This window comes from Elgaria multicarinata, chromosome 3 (genome assembly GCF_023053635.1).
Source record: "Elgaria multicarinata webbii isolate HBS135686 ecotype San Diego chromosome 3, rElgMul1.1.pri, whole genome shotgun sequence".
Classification (NCBI taxonomy): Eukaryota; Metazoa; Chordata; class Lepidosauria; order Squamata; family Anguidae; genus Elgaria; species Elgaria multicarinata.
Genome location: NC_086173.1, coordinates 12,812,249 through 12,832,746, shown reverse-complemented (window position 1 = coordinate 12,832,746; position 20,498 = coordinate 12,812,249). Strand labels below are relative to the sequence as shown.

Sequence of the window (20,498 nt, the reverse complement as noted above, 5' to 3'; positions counted from 1 at the left end):
CTTCTTTCGCTACCCGCCGCCTCCCCGCCGGCCTCCTGCTGCCGGGGTAAGAGCCACCTGGGTCGGAGAGCTCAGCTTCTGCTTCCGCCGAGCTCTCCAACCTGGGGGACTCTTACCCCGGCAGCAGGAGGCCGGCGGGGAGGCGGCGGCGGCAAGGACGCGGTGGGTTCCCCAGCCTCCTCCTCCACCGCCTCTTCCTCCGTCTCTTCTTTCTCCGTCTACACCCTCGTTTTGAGGACGCACTGGAGGCGCACGCAAGCGCCTTCAGTATGCCGTGTAGATTCCTGAGTCTACTTTCTCACTGCCACTGTCACCGGCTGCTGCTTCTGCTCCTCCTCCTCTTTCTCAGTGCTTCCACTTGCTTGCTTCACAGGCAAGAGGCAGTGTCATCTACTGCGGTCATTCTCAGCATCACCAATGTCTAGAAGCAAAAGGCAGGGGAACAAGCCGGTTGCCATGGTGAAGAGGAGGAGCAAGTCCAAAGGCTCTTGTCAATGGCCCCCAACTGGGTTGTGGGCCCTTAGTAGGTGCCTGACTATGCCAACCCTTGACAGTGGCCCTGGTGTGTGTGTGTGTGTGTGTGTGTGTGTGTGGTTTGATACCAGGGGTGGGCAGAAAGTAGATCTAGATCAACTGGAAGATTTCTGGGTCATTTGCAGAAGATAGCAAGGATTTCTGACTCCAAACTGTTTAATAATAATAGCAACAAAATGAATCACCTCTCACCTCATGAAATGAAGATAGAACAGTTGGGCCGTAGCTAGACCTAAGGTTTATTCCAGGATTGTCCTGGGGTCAAACCTGTTCATCTAAGTGCCACACAGGGCATCCAGTGCTCAGGCAGGGACGATCCTGAGATAAACCTTAGGTCTAGCTACGGCCTTTGTGTAATTAGCAGTGGGCTTTTGTGTGAAAGAAGCTGTGCTCTGTATTCAGTTCCGGTACTCCAACAAATTCCTGGGCTCAGAATTGGAACTGTGTGACTTTTACACCAGGTTCTAGTCGGTGGATCTCAGGGTTCTTACTAAAAACAAAGTAGATCCCACTACAGAGTAGTGCCTGCTCTCCTCTGTTTTAATGTGTGTTGGTCTCTTGTTTAAAAACAAAAATACTTCTGCTGGTTCATTCTTCAGCTTTTGAACTGTTTTCTTTCTCTTTATACAGTTATGTTCAGTCGGATTTTTATTATTATTAATTTCTATTCTTAACAAATGAAAAAAGGAAGATACAGCATTACAGCAAGATAACTCACCAAAGACTTTTAGGACTTTGCTGAGGGATGCCTTTTCAAGGAGCTGTCCTTGTGGCCTCAAATCCAGAGTTGCATGGCAGGTGACGTCCTCCTCATGGTCTTCCTGCTGAGCAATTATGGTGTGGGTCACTGCAACATCACTGGCTTCAGGTGCACTGTGATACTCAAATGTCTCCTGGTGCAGTTTCTCCTTTCCTTTACGCAAGGTCACGGTGAGGTTCCGGATGGGGGCAACATTAGCAACCTGGCATGTCAAGTTATACACCTTGCCCAGCTCCATCATGGGTACCGGGTCCCAAGCTACCTGCTCTGGAATCTCTGGAATGACACATGGAAGCACATTGGGGTGGGGTTCCACATGGCGGTGGAAGATGCTGTAGAAGTCCCATAGGAAGGGACAGGTCACATCATTCTAGACCAGGCCAAATCCAGCCCAGGGTGACTTCCCAGAAGGCCCGATCCCCTTTCCCCACAAACACCAATTGTGTCATAGTTTCTTGGCTTTTGTGCAGCTTTCCAACCTGCCCCACCTATTATAAATGGTTGAGATGCCTCTTCTAAGGCTTATTTACTGGCAATAAGAGCTTTAAGATAAAATATGTTGGTGTTTTTAAAAAAATGTTGGGCCCACCCTTTTTGCCTTTTGGCCCCACGCTGTTTGCATTCAGGTCCACCCACCACTGGAATGCAGCCCCAAGAACGTCTCCGAAATGGAAACTGCCAGGAATCTTGGGCTCATCCTGGGGGATGCTGGGAGTTGTAGTCCCATACATCTGGGCGGCACCTGCTTGGGAAAGCCCTTGGGGAAGCTGCACCGAGCTCCTTGGAGGAAGCAAGAGACACCAACGCAACAGATAAATAACAAATCGTTGCTTCACAGCCACTTACGATACACCACGATGTTTGTGCGGACAGATTTATGCTCCCCATAACAGCTGAAGGAGCACTCCGTGGCAGACGCCCATTCCGTGATGTTCACAAGCTGGAAGGTTGCCCAGCCGGTCCCATTGTCTCTCTCCTCCTTGATCAGCGACGTCTCCAAGCCTCCCCTGGCATCTGCCTCCCGGCAGCTGGTGCTGCAATTCAGCCAGAGAGACCCTCCGCGCTCCACCACAGGGTTTTCCGGCCAAGCAGTCACATCAAACACGGGCTGCTCAGCTCCTGAAACAGGGCATCCACAAGCGTTTGCCAGGGTGTCGGCAGACCAAAAGAAAAAAAAAGGTCACAAAGAGGGTCCCAGGGACCCCAGTCCAGAGATAGAGAGGATGTAACATCCAGGGTTGTGGCAGAGACTTAGAAATCTCATCCCAGTCCTTTCATCGCACTTTAGAAACACAATTCTGGTGGCCATGGTATTGAAAGAACTAAAAGAACATGGGCCTTTTCTCAACCAATCTGTCAAGTTTGCTGTAGGGTGGATTCCTGCATTGAGCAGGGGGTTGGACTGGATGGCGTTTTAGGACCCTTCCAATTCTACTATTCTATGATTCTATGAAGCTGCAATCTTAATTATTTCACTAGAGCAGCCTTCTCCACCCTGGCCTTCCGGATGTTTTGGACTTCGACTCTCATCAGCTTCAGCCAGCATGGCCCTGGATGAGCAGGCATGCTGGAAGTTGTAGTCCCAAACATCTAGAGGGCAGCCAATCAAGGAAGGCTGTACTAGGGACTAAATACCATTGAAAACACCTGGATATAATCCTGAGTAAATACGCTTAGAATTGTGTGCGTGGAAGCACACTCCAATAGACAAGTAAACTGTGGTGGATTTCTCCATCCCAGTGAGAACCAGGCCTCAGTTTCACACCGTGTGCAATATAGGTGTCATAATGCTGACTTACATGGCAGGCTGCAGGCAGGGTGAGTGTGTAGGGTGGCCATATGGAAAGGAGGACAGGGCTCCTGTATCTTTTCTAACAGTTGTCTAGAAAAGGGAATTTCAGCAGGTGTCATTTGTGTGCACGCAGCACCTGCTGAAATTCCCTCTTCATTGCAATAATTAAAGCTGCAAGAGCCCTGCCCTCTTTTGTATCTGGTCATTCTAGTATAGCCCCTGGAGCTTTAACTGTTGTGACGAAGAGGGGGTTTCTTCAGGTGCTGCATGCATACAAATGACACCTGCTGAAATCCCCCTTTCAATGCAACTGTTAAAGATACAGGAGCCTTTTCCTCCTTTTCATATGGTCACCCTATGAGTGTGTATTCTGTACTAAGGAATAAGAACAACCAAATCCTACATCAAGGTGACCCTAATTGTACAATAAGAAAAATGGAATTCTGTGACCTACATAAATGAGGCAATTTCTATCTTGCATGATTCGTGTTTTAACAACAACAATAATAATAATAATAATAAATTTATTTCTTATCCGCCTCTTTGTTTGGATCAAGGCGGGGAACAACAATAAAATACATTAAACTGAATTAAAAATGTAGTATACATTATTAAAACATCCTAAAAACATCCTAAAATTCCATTGGGTAGGCCTGCCGGAATAGATGAGTCGTTATAGCTTTCTTAAATGCTAAAAAACTATTGAGTTGACAAGTCTCTTTTGTGTGTGCACGTGCAATTTTTACTACTTGTGAGAGCAGTTTACGTGCTGTATTTGGAAATGGTGTAAACTATGATGAAGCAGGAGCTCGAATACATAGAAAGATGCAAAACATCAGTGCATGTGATATGCAAGAGTGATCAAATAAAAATGCCAACATCTGTACAAAGGCATCAAAACCAGTCACAAAATTCAGCACCTGAGCACTTTGCTGGGGATTGCTTTGAGGAGGTCCATAGCTCATGCTGAATGTCCTGGGTTCAATTCCTGGCATCTGCAGACAGGGGTGGGAAAGGCTTCTGCCTCAAAACCTGGAGAGTCACTGCATAGAATCATAGAATAGCAGAGTTGGAAGGGGCCTACAAGGCCATCGAGTCCAACCCCCTGCTCAATGCAAGAATCCACCCTAAAGCATCCCTGACAGATGGTTGTCCCAGCTGCCTCTTGAAGGCCTCTAGTGTGGGAGAGCCCACAACCTCCCTAGGGAACTGATTCCATTGTCGTACTGCTCTAACAGTCAGGAAGTTTTTCCTGATGTCCAGCCAGAATCTGGCTTCCTGTAACTTGAGCCCATTATTCCGTGTCCTGCACTCTGGGAGGATCAAGAAGAGATCCTGGCCCTCCTCTGTGTGACAACCTTTTAAGTGTTTGAAGAGTGCTATCATGTCTCCCCTCCATCTTCTCTTCTCCAGGCTAAACATGCCCAGTTCTTTCAGTCTCTCTTCATAGGGCTTTGTTTCCAGACCCTTTGTTGCCCTCCTCTGAACATGCTCCAGCTTGTCTGCATCCTTATTGAAGTGTGGTGCTTTTTTAACACTAATGTGTCTGAAGAACATCTTCTGTTTGGTGGTGATGAAGTGTGTGTGGAGAATCCATGGGTGAAGCAGGTTGACCAGAAGCAAAGGACAGTACTAGGGTTCCTCTACCTTTCATTATTGTGTAGAAGAGGGAATTTTGTTAGGAGCAGCTTTACAGCCTCTGTGACACAGAGTTGGGGGGAACCTCAAAGGCCATCATGTCCAACCCCCTGCCAATGCAGCAAATTTGCAGCCGCAGCATTGCTGATAGGTGATCATCTGCTTAAACGCCCCCCTAATGAAACAGAACCCACCAACCTCCAAGGCAGTAAGCACCACAGCTTGTACCACCAGGAAGGTCTTCCTAACGCTTAGCTGGAAACCTTTTCCATCGATCCAGTTTCTACCTTGGGGTATGGCTGGCTGGAGCATGCTGGGAGTTGTAGTCCAATATAAGGCACAGGAACCTTGTCCTCCACTTTATGCTTGGGTGACTCCAGATGGAGAACATAAAGGCTGGTGGAGTGCTTTGGATTAAGGGAGAGTTTCTACACTGGAGAGGAGAGGGCTCCCATCAGCGGAACAAAACGAGCAGAAGTAGTTAGCAAGGCATTTGGGCTGCTTAGGTAGAGATGGGGCAGAGGAAATATAAGGGAAACAGAATGATAAGGAAAAGATAGACCCCCTGCCCTGAAGCCCTTGCAGTCTAAGCTTTAACACAAGGGAAGCAATAAAGGATGTGGAAGAAGATGGAGGTGAGGGAAGACCGGAGGGGGGGGACTATGGGATTGTGTGTGTCGGATGATCAGTCACAAAAGGAGGACAAGGCTCCTGTGCCTTTAATAGCTGTGCAGAAGACAGCAGTTCCACACTCCTGTATGACAAGCTGCCACCTGTAAAAAAAAATCCCCTCTTTTATGCCTAATAACAGTACAGGCGCCCTGCTGTTCTCCTCTGTAGCTAAGTGATCAGGCTCGCTGTGTGTGAATGCAACAAGAGAGAAGTGCTTTGAAATGTTGCAAGGTATCTGAGCCTACAGGATGAAACCAGTGTGTCCATTTTAACACCCTGCAGTTCCCGATTTCCCTACTAACGCTGATCCCTGATTTTCACCCCTGCCCTTCTCCCTAGCCCAATAGACACAGCTTGAGTTAAGGCATGGACCATGTGAAGATATTGCCATTGACCATGTCCAGAGTGCCTTTCTTGTACTCCTAAGTAACCACAGCCCCTGACACACACGCACACGCGTGGAATGAGTAAGAAATTGGTCTTTTAACAATCTAGGTGGTCTTTAGCGCCTGTACCTCTTGTTTTAGAAATTAAGCATCTTGGAAGGCACTGCATTCTCAGAGCTAGTGAGAAAAACTCAGGGCATCCTAAATTCCCAGCCATCCAGACCCTCTGCCTTCATCCCAGACATAGCTTAGAAGCGAGAACCCAAGAGGGGTTCACCAAGATACACACACACACACACACACACACACACACACACACACACACACTGCTCGAACCCTCTGTTCTCTTTGTAAGAGTGTGGAATTAACTGCCACAATATAAACAATAAAAATGTGCCAAAAAAGAACGGTTCTTCCTCTTCCCTTTCCCAAAAACCAAACGAGTGAACGAAAAGACAGAGCATGGAGGAGACCTAGGGGGCTGGGAGATTTCCCTAGAAGAACGACAAGCTGTCTGGTTTCATACACGTGCTGATTCCTTGCAAGATCTAGGCAGAGATGCCTGCACAGTCCAGAGGAATCTCTCTCTTTCTCTCTCTCTCTCTCTCTCTCACACACACACACACGGATGGAGAATGCCCCCCTTGTTCTGATCTCACCCAGCCCAGGCAAATTCACCCAGCTGCATCCATCCAGCAGATCCCGTTTGTGACAAGCAAAGACAAGCTCCCCACCCCCTGCTTTTGTCGCGAGAGCCCCCCCCCCCCCCAATCCCATCTCCATCGACTGGGAGGCGGCAGGGGAAAGCATCACCGGGTGGGGAGCATGGAGCACTGGGCACTTACCTGCCAGGAGCAGCAGCAGGAGCAGGGAGCAGCAGGGAAAAGGATGCCGAAGCCTCCCGGGCTTCATGGCTGAGGAAGCAAAGCTGAGCTGGAGACAGAGGGAGGGAGAAAGGGAAAGGGGAAAAAGGGAGAGAGATTAGCGAGAGAGAGAGAGAGAGGGGAGGGGTGGGAGGGGAAATAGAGCTCTCGATTGGTTTAGCGTTGGTAACTTGGTATCTAAGGAAGAGGAAGAAGCAGAGGCGGTACAGAAAGCTCAGCAGCCGCAGGAGTCCAACTGTTCTCAGGGTCAGAAGCTCTCTCTCTCTCTCTCTCTGTGTGTGTGTTCTTCCCACTCCCCAATAACTCACAGGGAACAGAGAGCCAGTCCTGTAGCGTCAGCGGAATGGTCCATCCATTCCTGCATCCCAATATCGTGGTCAGATGCTTTAGAGCAGGAGTCCCTGAGGAAGCCTTGCCCCTAACGAGGGGCAAAGCGCAGGACTTCTTGGACCACTCCGTGCACATGATAACAGGAATGGGCTCACCTGAGTTTTGGGATGTAAACCCAGCTCACCGGTGTACAAAAGCGTGGTTGTTAGGATCGTGTTGGAGGAGTCAGATAATTTAGGTGAACAGGCATGGTACTCTTGAGGCAAAGGGGAAAGAAGCCGTCTACAGTTCTCACAAGGATTGGCTCTGAACTTGCTGGGGGGGGGGTACATCTACACGGAGGGTTTGCCCCGGGGGTGCTTTGCTTCAAGGCTTGCCTTGAAGCAAATCCAACGCCTACAGGCTGTATAAAATGCAGCAGCCAGGTTGGTCAAGGGGCTTCCGAAGTGGTCTTCTATCACTTTGGTGCTTCAAGAGCTCCCTTGGCTGCCGGTGGCTGCTAGGGTTCGCTGCAAGGTTTTGTTGACCACGTATAAAGCCCTGCATTGCTTGGGTCCTGGATACCTGAGCACTCGCCTTTCCCCTGTGTCTCACCATTGGCAGACTCGCTCTCAGGAGCAGGGTGCCCTGATGGTCCCCCGCTACAAATTCGAATGTGCCGGGGCCAGGCCTTTTTCAGTGGCTGGTCCCCGGTTATGGAACAACGTGCCACTGGAGAGTAGACAGGCTCCCACTCTCAATTGCGTCAAACACCTTTGTAAGGCGTTTTTATTTTCACAAGAGTCTGGGGAGGGGGTGGTTTAAATTGGAGTTGAGGAATTTTAATGGTTTGAGGGTGAGGGTTTTAATGGAATTGTCTTAATGTGGGTTGAGGGTTTTAATGGAATTGTTTTATATGTTATTACAAAGCGCCTCGATGCCGGAAATGGAGAGGCGGCGCTATAAAAATGCTTTAAATAAATAAAATAATAAATAGTTTGCAGTAGCGGCAAGTCAGTTACATGATGCATCCTCCACTGCGATGCCATCCAGGGGCAAACCCTTGAAAATCCGCGCCAAAAAAGTCGGGCATTTACCACGACTTTTTTGGCAGCGGATGCAGCCCCGTGCCTTTAAAAACAAAAACAGAAAATTAAAAACGGGGAGGAGAGGAGAGGAAAAGTGCTGTTCCTCCCCTCCCTTTTTGAAATTTTTATGAGCCCTATCTGCGGAGCTCCGCATAAACATAAATGCGGGTGGGTTGGGAGGAACGGAAAACCTCCAGGCCTCCTCTCGCGTCCTCCCTTTGCCAGTTGCCCCCCCCTTTGTTTTAATTTTATAAGCTCTATCTGTGGAGCTCTGCAGAGTTATATATGGGGGGGGGGGAGAGAAAAGAACGAGTCAGCCAGAGCAGGACGCAAGAGCGGGGGTTGCCCATTCGTTCCTCCCAACCCACCTGCATTTATGTTTATGCAGAGCTCCGCAGATAGGGCTCATTAAATAATAATAATAATAATAATAATAATAATAATAATAATAATGCCCCTTCCCTTTCCTCCACCCCATTTCTTTTTTTAAAAAAACTTTTCAGAGGCAACAGGCAGGAAAACTTGCACTTGCCTTCCTTCCTGTGCAGATGCCAGGAAGGATGACAAATGCGGGTGCAAGGCATCTCCTGGCGCCAAAGTGCCTCCATATAGATGAGGGCTTGCCCCTCCCCTTCTCATCCTTAGTCCAATCCTTCCAGGCACTCCCCCCCCCTGCTTTGTTGGTGGTTGAAACTGTAAACTTCTTGGGGCAGAAGCTTGCCTTTTTCTTTGCTTATGTTACTCTTTAAAGCACCATGTGCATTGATGGCACATCATCACCATCATGGCATGCTTCTCTGAGACCAGCACTGCCTGTTTGTAGGCCTACTTGCTTCCTACCTGCTCTACCTGTATATTTGTAAAGGTACAGAACTGTGCCAGAATGCAAATTTCAATGAGACTTACTAGTGAACTGTGATCCGTGACACTCAGTGGAATTTGGAGGGTAGCAGTGAAAGCTGTCATTTATATTTTCCACCCACACACTTCAAAAATGTCTCAAGCCATCCCTGGCAGTCACGTTGGCAGGAATGTTCTAACAGTGCACTGTGAGAAACGGAGAAGTCCAAGGTATCTGTCACAGAACTGCAGCAGGAAGAAAACTGACAAGGATGACGTGGTAGAGAGCCAAAGAAACATACGACTTCCACCGTTCAAAAATCCTGATATAGAAAAGGAGAACGAAATATATATTTGGGGGTGTTGTGGAGAGAAAGGAGAGTTTAAAATACAAGGACAGGGAGCTCCAGAATGCCATGCAGAAAACGCTGGGGAGCCACTACTGAGACAAAAATAAGTGTGGGTGACATAATTATAGTGACAGATGGCTCATCCCCTGTTTAGGTAGGAAAGCTAGGAGCCATGTGGCACTCTGGACGCCTTAGAGAGAATCTGGTCCTGTGGGTGTGCTTATGAGCTTGCCAGCTCCGGGAGAGGCTTCTTGTTCGAAGGATGCTCCAGAGACAAAAGCAGAGCTGGCTGGATTGGTTTTGTTTTCCTGTCTTGCCTCTCAGCAAGAGCCCCAAGGCAAACTTTAGGAGAGCCCCAAATTTGAGCCTACAGCCCCTTTCCCTGGCTCTGCAACAAAAACTAGGCTGGTGCTAGGAGACACATCAAGCTGCTCCCTTGCCCTGGCCTGGCCCTGCTCTCACCTTGGCCCTGCACTCCCATCCTGAGCCAGACCTTTCTTCAAGCCACGCCCCCTTCCCTTCCTTATATATGGAAGAGCCAGTGTGGTTTAGTGGTTCAAGTGCTGGACTGGGTGACCCTATGAAAAGGAGGACCGGGCTCCTGTGTCTTTAACAGTTGCATAGAAAAGGGAATTTCAGCAGGTGTCATTTGTATATACGGAGAACCTGGTGAAATTCCCTCTTCATCACAACAGTTAAAGGTGCAGGTGCCCTGCCCTCTTTTAAAATGGTCACTCTAGTATACTCCTGCAGCTTTAACTGTTGTGATAAAGAGGGAATTTCACCAGGTTCTCCATATATACAAATGACACCTGCTAAAATTCCCCTTTCTATGCAACTGTTAAAGAAACACGAGCCCTGTCCTCCTTTTCATAGGGTCACCCTATCTAAAAGCATTGCCTCCTCAAACAATCACTGGGGTTGCTTGTGCACATGGACCACTAACCCCAGTGCAACATCACCACTCGTAGCATTGCTCAGGTGTGCTCAAACTGACCACTTTGTTCCTGTTCAGCTCACATGCTAAGCCACGGGGGTTAAGCATTTTGAGCTAAATATTATGGCTTAGCGTGTTATGTGAACCATGACTTAGCATGTTTTGTGAATCACTCCTATCCATGGTGGCTACGTAACTACAGTTTAAACTTGCTTACTAATCATTTGCTGCAAAAGGTTTAGCAGCCTGACCATGGCTTAGTGTGTTGTCTGAACAGCCCCTTTAACTTTGAAGGAAAAGCAGATGAGGGCCCCCAATTCACAAGATGCTATAGATCTGGATGAGGACCCTGCACTGGTTTCCTGCCTGAAATCCAGAAAATCCCAAATTTGCAAGCAGCATGTTCAGGGCAAATAGAAGCTGGAGCATCTTCGAGATTAAGGTCTCAAGGCTGCTCCCCCCTCCCCTAGTAAAAGTGGTCATTTCGCACCATTTTCTTTTCCCCATCTTTTTGTGTGTGCACACTTTTTATTTAAAAATGATTTATATTAATGTGTCATTTGGCCCTCATTCGGTTGTATGTGGCAATCAGGGCCTCCTCGGTAGTGGCACCTCATCTGCAGAGCTCTTATTTGCTTGTCTGGTGCCAGATTTCATGGCTTTTAGCAGCCAAGTAAAAATAACATTGTTCTCCTGTGCTTTTAATTGCCTTTAAGTGGTTTTGTGGTGTTCAACAACTCCTGAGGATTCAGCCTCTGTTGGGAAATGATATCGTTTTATTTGTCTTAATTGTTCTCTTGTAATAGGTTTTAAAATATGTCTTACACACCACCTTGGGGATTTTATGTTGAAAGGCATGGTAAAATGTTAAAACAAACAGATAAATGTGTGCTGCCCCCTTACATTGCATTAATGCATCCAGTCTCTCTCCTCAAGCTATGTACTGAGCAACTGAGATGCCTACACACAGTAAAAACGGGCTCTATTGAAAAGAGCAGAGGGTGTAATTCTAAATACACTAACTTTGGAATAAAATCCATCAAATTCAGTGGGACTGACATTTGAGGAAACATGCATTATTACACTGCTTGGAAGCAAGAGGCTGCAAGGATACTTCACAGCAGCAGCAGGAGGCAACTCTGTGCGTTGGTGGGAGGTGGTCCCAGAAATAATAATAATAATAATAATAATAATAATAATAATAAATAAATAAAATGTGGGTGGCTTGAGCACACCACTGATGGCTCCAGATGGTTGTTTGGGGACTGAGTGTAGGCTTGCCATTTCAAATTTCAGTGGAGTTGGGAGTGCAAAGCCTCACTCAAATGCGCCCCCCCCCCACAGCATGCAACACACACAGTGGCCCTGTTTTCAGACAAATAGGAATTTGGTGATGTTCTCAAGTAGAATTGTATTGTTATTTTGGAACAATTGGAACTTGAAGAAGGCGATGAGGTCTGGACCCCATAACATTCCATAAATGAGACAAGGTGATGGCGCAATAAAAGCCTCACCCAGAAACTCCCCAAGTCTGATACCCTGTAGAACTATTCTACTAACACAGATACCCTCCGCCCCCATGTAAAGAAATCATCATTTTTGCTGTGCGCCGCAAATTCCCACTAAGAGCCAGTATTCTTTGAAGGGGGATGTGTGCAGAATCCACAGGCAGATCCAGCCCTACCATTAGGCAGATGCTGGGCACTTCTCTACATTATGTTTTTATTGTGAACTCGTGATTGGTCACTAACGGCTTTCTGTGGGCCCTTTACACCAGTGGTCTTCAACTGGTGGGCTGTAACACAAAAGTGGGTCGCAAGATCACTCCAGGTGGGTAGTGGCAATGTTGGGCAATTCTGAAAGTGGGTTCCATGTTGCAGGTTGGGAGTTCAAGGTTGGTCTCAGATCTGGACCAGTTGAAGACCACAGCTTTACACAATGTCTTCAACCTACAGGGCCTCTCCCATATGTTATGGCCATTATAGCAGCTTTATTCTTAACTATGAAAATACAGTAATACATTTTTATTGTGCTTTAAAGTGCTCCAATGGCTGGTAAATTTCCAGAATCCCGCTATATCACAGTTATACCACAGCACCATCTAGTGGCTATATAATGAAACATACAGAACTTGCAGAGAAAGAAACCCCCCAGAAAAAAGCACATGTAAAAGAGCCAGTCTTAATCTTGCAAGGAATCTGGAAGCAGATACCCTAGTAAAGATGTGGGATAAAAGCTTGGAATACTGAAGTTCTGGGAGGCAGGAAGCAATGGCCAGGTATAGGAGAACAGAGCTCTCTGTACCATGTTGCCTTCTAGCGCAATTCTACTGCCAGTGTTTCAGTAAGATTCAATTGTGACTTCTGTTAGTTTTTGTTCACAGAATGGGAGGAGATGCCCTTTTGTCCATCAACTCAGGCAGCAAAATGTCTTCAGTTGACTCTGGGCCTAGGAACACTCATCTTTTGTTTGTTTGCACCCATGGCTCCATATCCAGCAAGGACTTTATCACAGGCATATGACATCTCCAGCTGGAACAGTGTGAATGCATTTTTAAGTCTTGCACTTGCTCCCCAAGTAAGCACAGTTAGGATTGTACTGTTGTGTTTTTCTTTTCTTTTAAATAAACCCTCAATAACTTTAGCAGTGAACCCTCGTTAACTGTTCAGCAGCAGGAGTGAGATTGGTAGGAGGAAGGAAGGAAAGAGGGGAAAGCAGAGAAAATAAATAAGAGAGTGGAAGGGAAGTGGCAACAGGGGGTGACAGCAGTGTTGCTGTGAAGCAGGGGCAGGATGGTTAGAGAGAGCTTTTCCTGCAAGAGTCTAACCAGATGCATTTCCTACTCATGGCAAGGAAGGGACAGCCAGGGCCCTGTAGCTACCAGCCAGAGGATGAACAGCTGCCCTGAACATGTGGCCCATCCCACTCTGCATGAACTTCATCAGGGAGGAAGAAGAATAGTCTGTCCTCAGACACTGGACCAACTGTTGTTAAGAGTTCCAGGCAAACCCCAGCTATAAGTTGCCTTCTGGCTGGCTACCGAAACAAGGAAGAGGATAGTTTCGCCAAGCTACTTGCTGGAGGACCAACAGCTGCTGAGAGCTCATGCCCCCTTCACCCTGGCAAGAACATGCAACACAGGGCCTAGATGTGCTGTGGGTCGGTGGCTGGCTGGCTGCCAAATGGCACAGGCTGAGTTAGAGATGCTTAGAGAATTGTGCAGGGAAAGATATTCTCCTGTCCCTTTTAAAAATATCGCTTTTGGGTAAGCTGCCCATAGGTTCAGCAAAGAGCTTTCGGGGGGCGGGGGAGAGAGAAAGTTCCATGAGCATTGCAAAACTGTGCCCATTAAAGAAATCTTGGTCAATTAATAATCGGGAATGGCTGACAGAGCTGGACTTGTTTACTTTGGAAAAGAAAAGATCAAGGGGATATGTGATACTTGTCTTCAAGTATATGAAGAGCTATCACACAGAAGGTGAGCAGAGTTGTTCTCTGTGGCTCCAGGTCAGGACTAGAACCAGTGGGAGAACATTATATGGAAGCAGATTTTGACTAAGAATTTCTTAAAAGTGATTTATTGCACATTCATGATTGGCCGCTCACGGAAATTTGCAGCTCCGTTACATGATGCCGTCAATGTCCAGGATGTCTTCTGTGCTATTCCCTGGAAATTTCACTTTTAAAAAACCCCCAGAGATAATGTGGTATTATCTGGGAAGTAGTGGGATCTCCCAATGTGTAAACTCGGCATTGTGCTATAATTCTACCACTAGAAGGCGCTGTCTCATTAAATGCAATGGAACTTTTCCACAAAGGGACATTTTCAATTCAAAATCACCTGGTTGCATGTAAAGAACTGTGTCACCACGGTGGGACGATGGCAGAGGGCGAAAGCCTCGGTAAGGCTGCGGGATTTTCCCCGTTTGTGAAAAAGCTCTAAGCATTAAGATAAGCTTCCTAACAGCACGAGTTCTTGACAGTGGAACAGAGTGCCCCAGGAGACAGTGTGTTCTCTTTTGCTGGAGGTATTTAATCAAAGGCAGGACAGCTGTCTGTCAGGCACACTGTAGTTGCAACTGTATTCCTGCTTTGAGTAGGGGGTTGGACTAGATGGCCACTGAAGCCCCTTCCACCTCTATGATTCTACGATATAATTTTAGTTCTTGATTAGATTTGCATAAATGTGTATATGAGTTAGACCAACAGTTCTGAAGCAAAAAGCATACTTTCTTTGCTTTTGCTGATTCACAAGTGTGTCAAACCAGGCATTATCTCAGGGCTTTGCTACAAGAGGCATTTATCGTGCGCTCATCATTCTCTACTCATTTACAGATGTGACCTTGGATGATGATGGGACCTTCCAGTTTTGCTCTGGGATATCAGTTTATATCACCACTTGGCCATGCTGACTCAGGGTCATGAGCGTTGTAGTCTGACTCACCTGGAGGGCACCAAGCTGAGGAAGGCTGGTGAATATGAACACGCCGTGCCTGCAGCTGCACAATTCTGCCAACCTCTCCCTTCCTTACATGCTGACACACAATCCCCCTTGCCTGTTTCCCCTGGCAACTCTGCCCCCAAATTCCCTTCCCACCAGACTCCAAAGTCCCTCCAAGCTCCTGCCCCGCAGTGCCACCCTCTCATGCCCTGGAGGAGGAGACCTTCGGCCTATTCAAGGCAGCATGAGAGCATGACTCATACGCACAATGACTCAAAAGCAAGCACCACATGTCGTACCATAGTGATAAAGAGATTAATGGGCTGAGTACAGCAGCAGCCTCTGCAGCCCCGTGACGATTTCTTCACTATTAGCCCACCTCAGGATCCCACCTTGGTCTCCGTTCAGCCCACTCCCCATCCCATCAAAAAGGACTTGCAAACTTGGGGAGAGGGATTCTCCTGATGCTTTCTGCCCACGACCAAAGAGGGATGGGGGGTGGTAGTGTGCAAGCATCTTTTGTCTATGAGTGTCAACACACGGGGATGGGGCGGGGAATTGCATTTCCTTACCATCGCTTCTCCGCATTTTTTCATTCTTCTCTGAGGGGAAAGCGGAAGTAAACAAAGACTGTGTCATCTCCTGCTTCTGTGCAGGACACGGAATAACGGGCTCAAGTTACAGGAAGCCAGATTCCGGCTGGACATCAGGAAAAACTTCCTGACTGTTAGAGCAGTACGACAATGGAACCGGTTACCTAGGGAGGTTGTGGGCTCTCCCACACTAGAGGCATTCAAGAGGCAGCTGGACAACCATCTGTCAGGGATGCTTTAGGGTGGATTCCTGCATTGAGCAGGGGGTTGGATTCGATGGCCTTATAGGCCCCTTCCAACTCTGCTATTTTATGATTCTATGTGGCTAGCAACTCTTCCCCATTTGCTCTGGCTGAGTGAGGGCCAAACTAGATATGAAGTTCTTCACATCAAAGATCCAGCCTTTGAATGGATCTTCCTTTTAAAAATATAAAAGGAAGTGGGGAAGTGAATTGCGACCACAGGGGAACACGCACAAAGGATAAAAGTTCTCTCTCTCTTTCTCTCTCTTTCTGTGGGAATCTACACTGATGTTATTCTAACGTTTTGAACGGGTTACTGTGACGCACAGCGTCATGTGACCCTGTATCTCTAACGTTGTAAATGAGTTGTACTTACTGGTTCTATTTCGTTGTCCCCTTTCTTGTTGCTTAGTTGTAGCGTTGCTACTGATCCATGTGCCTCGTTCTACCGGTAATTTTCCTTTCCCTCTTCTCTGAGAGTAGCAGAGCTGCTGGGTTTGCTCCGCCCACTTCCTGTTCTCCTTCCTTTGCCCTGTTTGCTATCTTATCTGCTACAGCAGATAAATCACACCAGCGTTATACTATGCAATCACTGACAATTGCATGCAAAGGACTCAGAAGTTTTCCACCTTAGAAACTGCATTCATTGTGAAGTACTCCCATGCATCCTACCTTAATTGTGGTCCTTTTGCAAAAGATTCGCCCTAATTCCGAGCCGCTGCTGTGGGCGCAGGAGCAGGATTTTAAACAAATGCTTACATCTGTGTAAGCTTTAAAGATAAAGAAACCAAAATCGGCACAATAATAGATATTAGGGAGAGCTTTAAGCATACTAAATTTGAATCGAATTGGGTCATCTGTTGATTTTTTAATGATTTTTTTTAACATTTCCCCCCTCTTTGCAAAGGAGATGAGGAGCGCTCAAATCACTTCCTGGTAAGCAAAGGATCGCTGTAGCTCCGTGCAGGAAAATTAACATGGGTCTCTGCTACCAGTCCAGTACTCTAACCAGTGGGGCTTAAATGGTGTGTTTGAAATAATCCCTACAGGTGGGGCTGCCAAAAACAGGCCTCCCCTTCTGCACTGCTAAAACTTTTCCGTTTGGTCACCCATCCAAACCCTGAACTTCTTAGCTTCAGCAAAGTGGTTGGCTCCTATGCATTCAGGCTATTCCCCAGGACTTGTGTTAAAATGTTTTGGGAGGGAGTTTGTGTGTGCTTATGCACTGCTGGCTAGGAACGAGGCAGGAAGTGGGTGGAGCAAATAGAGCAGCTCTGCTTACTCTCAGAGAAGAGGAAGAACAGAAAGGATTGAACAGTGTGCCCTGAAGTAACGTTACAGCTAAGCGTAAGTAATGCCAGTGTGCCCCATGATACAGAGAACCGATACAGAGAACCACGTTAGAAACGGACACTAGCAACGTTATAAGACTAGTGTAGATCCGCCCCCCCTCTCTCTCCCTCTCTCTCTCATACACACACACACACACACACACACACGTTATGGCCCTGATCTGATCTGAGGGAGGCACTTGCTACCCTGTTTCCCCGAAAGTAAGACATCCCCCGAAAATAAGACCTACTTCCAGTTTTGCCCCTCGCTGTAATATAAGGCATCCCCCGAAAATAAGACCTACTTCCAGTTTTGCCCCTCGCTGTAATATAAGGTATTCTTCTTCATGGAAAAATAAGACATCCCTTGAAAATAAGACCTAGCGCATCTTTGGGAGCAAAAATTAATATAAGACACTGTCTTATTTTCGGGGAAACAGGGTATTTAGTTTTTTAAATATCAGCCATGCTGGCCCTGACCTTGATCCCAAGCAAATAGTCATTCTATCTATAGTCCATTTTGCTCTCATACGTTTTTGCTGCTTTCAGTAAGTTCCAGGAGGTGGGATGCTTTGGAGAACTGATGTATCAGAATGGGATGATATATTTCCCATCATTCTTTTAAAAGGACCCTATCATTACCCCTTTACTGCTAAAAGCGGTTCAACACCTTTCAAAATGTCCACATGGAAGGCACTTGGATGTAAGTTGCATGAACAACCTAGCATTTTAGGTTGAGTACAGAACGTCCCTTTGTTGTGGGTTGCTAATTTATACCTTGGCGTTCTGCTGTGAGTGAGAAAACAGTTATTTTATCTCATCCTGTGTTCATTAACAGGAAGGCTGGAAATGAGCGTTTGGCATGCCCAGGGCTTGATTTTCAAAGAAAGCAAGGGTAGGATGGAGAAATAATATAGGTTTTGAACTTCAAAGGGTCTCTTCTGTACTATTTGTGATTTCCCTGGGACGCCTAGTTGTACTCACTGTGAGGGAGGTCACACTGTCAGGGAAAGGCCAGCTTTTAGGGAGTAAAAGGCACCAATGGTTGACAAAACCTGGAAATACTGGGCTAAGTTCATTGCACTTTAGATGTTACCTGTTCCATCAAAAAGGATCCAGAGACCCCATAGGATGCTACAGTCATTTATTTTCCTCTTTTAGAAGGATCCTTGTGTGAAGTCTTGCCTTGAATAAACACATTCTTGTTTAGGATATAGAACCAGGGGCGGATCCACACGTCGTTCCGAAATCGCTTAAGTTCGCCTTTTTAAAGAACGTTCCTAAATGAGGCGGCTCTTTCTTATTGCTTGATGCGGCTTTTCTTTCGTTTCGTTTCGTCTGAGCGGTTCGCACTTCTCTCCCTTCCGTCCCAAGTGGGCATTTCTTAGGGGCTGGCTTTGGGGGATGCTTGTGACATTCTCTCTTGCTCCCCCTCTGTTTTAAATAATTCCTCCAAACCCAGAATTCCCTGTTTGGTCGTTCGTGGTGATCTTTGTGGAGAAGATGGATAGCCAAATGGAGTTAGTCAGCATCATGGCTGTTTCCATCAATTTACTCCTATGTGCTCTTCGAGCACTGTTTGTGATCGAGGATGATTACCACCGTCGGCGCTTGCGACTCCTTAAAATCATGAACATGCACCAGAGACAGAGGATGCTGTTCCTGCAGCAGCTGGAGCAGGAGAGGAACTTTGTTGTGTTAGGCACCGAGTTCATTCGTCTCCCTGCTTTTTTCAGACGCTACTGGGTCCGTCCCAGTAGCAAGGACTGATGGGAGAATTTAGTTCTGAAAGTATGGAACGATGAAAGGTGGATCGAGAGCTTCAGGGTGACTCGAGCCACGCTGTTTGAAATAGTTGCTGAGCTGACTCCTGCACTCCAGAGGAACCAGACGGCCATGAGGCAGCCGCTTTCAGTGGCTAAGCGTGTGGCAATTGCTATTTGGAAGCTGGCTAACCCGGGGTTCTATAAAAATGCAGCAGAGCAGTTTGGGGTTGGCCGCTCGACAGTTGGCGAGGTCTTTGTTGAAGTGTGCTTGGCAATGGAGCTAGTTCTTCTTCGTCGCACAGTCTACCTTGGCGATCATCGAAAGGTATTTTTTATTTCTTCTAAGTAAAATTGGATGCACAATTGAAAATGACGTTCAATTTTCCTCAGTGTTTCGGCATTCCCATTTTGTATTTTTTTTTCAATTGTTCTGATCTATGCGCATAAGTGCATATTCGTTTAATATTCTCCTTACAGAGCGCAGTGGAGTGCGTGTATAGTGTATAGCCGCAGAGCGCAGGCTAGTGTGCTTTGAAACTCTATAGGCAAACCTCAATTCTGGCGCGAAAAGCCGCCATTTTTCCGCTTCACCTTTACAGCTTTTCCCCCCTCTGTAAAGGGGGAAAAGGTGGGATATAAATAAATAAAAAAAGAATTACAACTGGGAATGGCGAAAGAGGGAAGGCTGAGGAGAATGGATACCTGCCCCATCCCCCATCCCTGGTTGTAAAGGTGAAGCGGAAAAATGGCGGCTTTTCGTGCCAGAATTGAGGTTTGCCTATAGAGTTCAAAGCACACCAGTCAGCGCTCTGAGGCTATACACTATACACGCACTCCGCTGCGCTCTGTAAGGAGACTATTAAACGAATATGCACGGATGCGCATAGGTCATAACAATTAAAAAAAGAATTATAACTGGGAATGGCGAAAGAGGGAAGGCTGAGGAGAATGGATACCTGCCCCTCCCCCCTCCCTTTAAAGGTGAAGAGGAAAAATGGAGGCTGCTTTTCGCGCCGGATTTGGGGCTTTGCCTATACTAGCCGGCGCTCTGTAAAGAGCCTTTTAAACGAATATGCATTGATGCGCATAGATCAGAACAAATAAAAAAAAATTAGAAATGAGAAAGCCAAAAGCGGAAACGACTGAGGTAAATGGAACCGACCTCACCTGTCCTCGCAAGCGGAAAAGTTGATGATTAAAGATGGATGGTGTTGTTGGGGCAGGAAATGTTATCGGAAGAGGAGAGGAAGTCAAAAGGCAACAAAGTAAGTCTGGTGGGCGGGGCGGGGCGGGGAGGAAAGAGAGACTAATTGTTTCACACCTTGGAAGAAGGGACGCCTTAAACTGACCTAAGACGGACTAAATAACAGCGCCCAAAAGCCGGGAAAAGGCGCTTTGAAAGTACGCCTCTGTGTCCCGATGAGCTTTGGGGCGCACTCCAGACACAAGCAAGCGATTTCGGAACGACGTGTGGATCCGCCCCAGGTATATGGCTCTGAGCAATTTAGTGCCTTTATAACTAAAGAGATCACTTTGCCACTCTATTCAGTGAGCAGTATTCCTAGCTGGGCTGCAGAGGACCCTAAAAGAAGTGTGCTCAAGCCAACCATCTTCGAGGTGATCTACCCCCCCCCTGTCCTTTGCAGATTTAGTTTAAGAACATGGGGTGCATCGTGCTATTAAACGGGCCGTCCACAGCAGCATGCTTGGGTGGCACTTTCAAGATGGCATTTCTCTATTACTCTTCTCAGCCCTCCTAGAGTGTCTGCTATAGTCTGCACGTAATGTATGACAGGGGTGTGCAACGTGTGGCTCTCTAGACGTTTTGGCTTGCAACTCCCATTATCCTTAACCATTAGCTATGGTGACTAATGGCCTTGCTAGACTTAAGTGAGAATCCGGGGGAGAGGAGGGGAGACCTCGCGTTATGAATAA

General features: G+C 47.1%; 1 protein-coding gene across 1 annotated transcript in view; it reads right to left on the bottom strand.

The window, feature by feature from the left end:
- The window catches only part of ICAM5 (intercellular adhesion molecule 5), a 47,121-nt gene extending 40,426 nt beyond the window's left edge, over window positions 1-6,695 (bottom strand). The window contains exons 1-3 of the mRNA XM_063119301.1: window positions 6,628-6,695; window positions 2,141-2,413; window positions 1,253-1,570 (exon numbers count right to left, since the gene is read on the bottom strand). Of these exons, the coding sequence (XP_062975371.1) occupies window positions 1,253-1,570; window positions 2,141-2,413; window positions 6,628-6,694 (658 nt within the window). The 5' untranslated portion in view covers window position 6,695. The remainder of the gene's footprint in view (window positions 1-1,252; window positions 1,571-2,140; window positions 2,414-6,627) is intronic.
- Window positions 6,696-20,498: the final 13,803 nt, after the last annotated feature.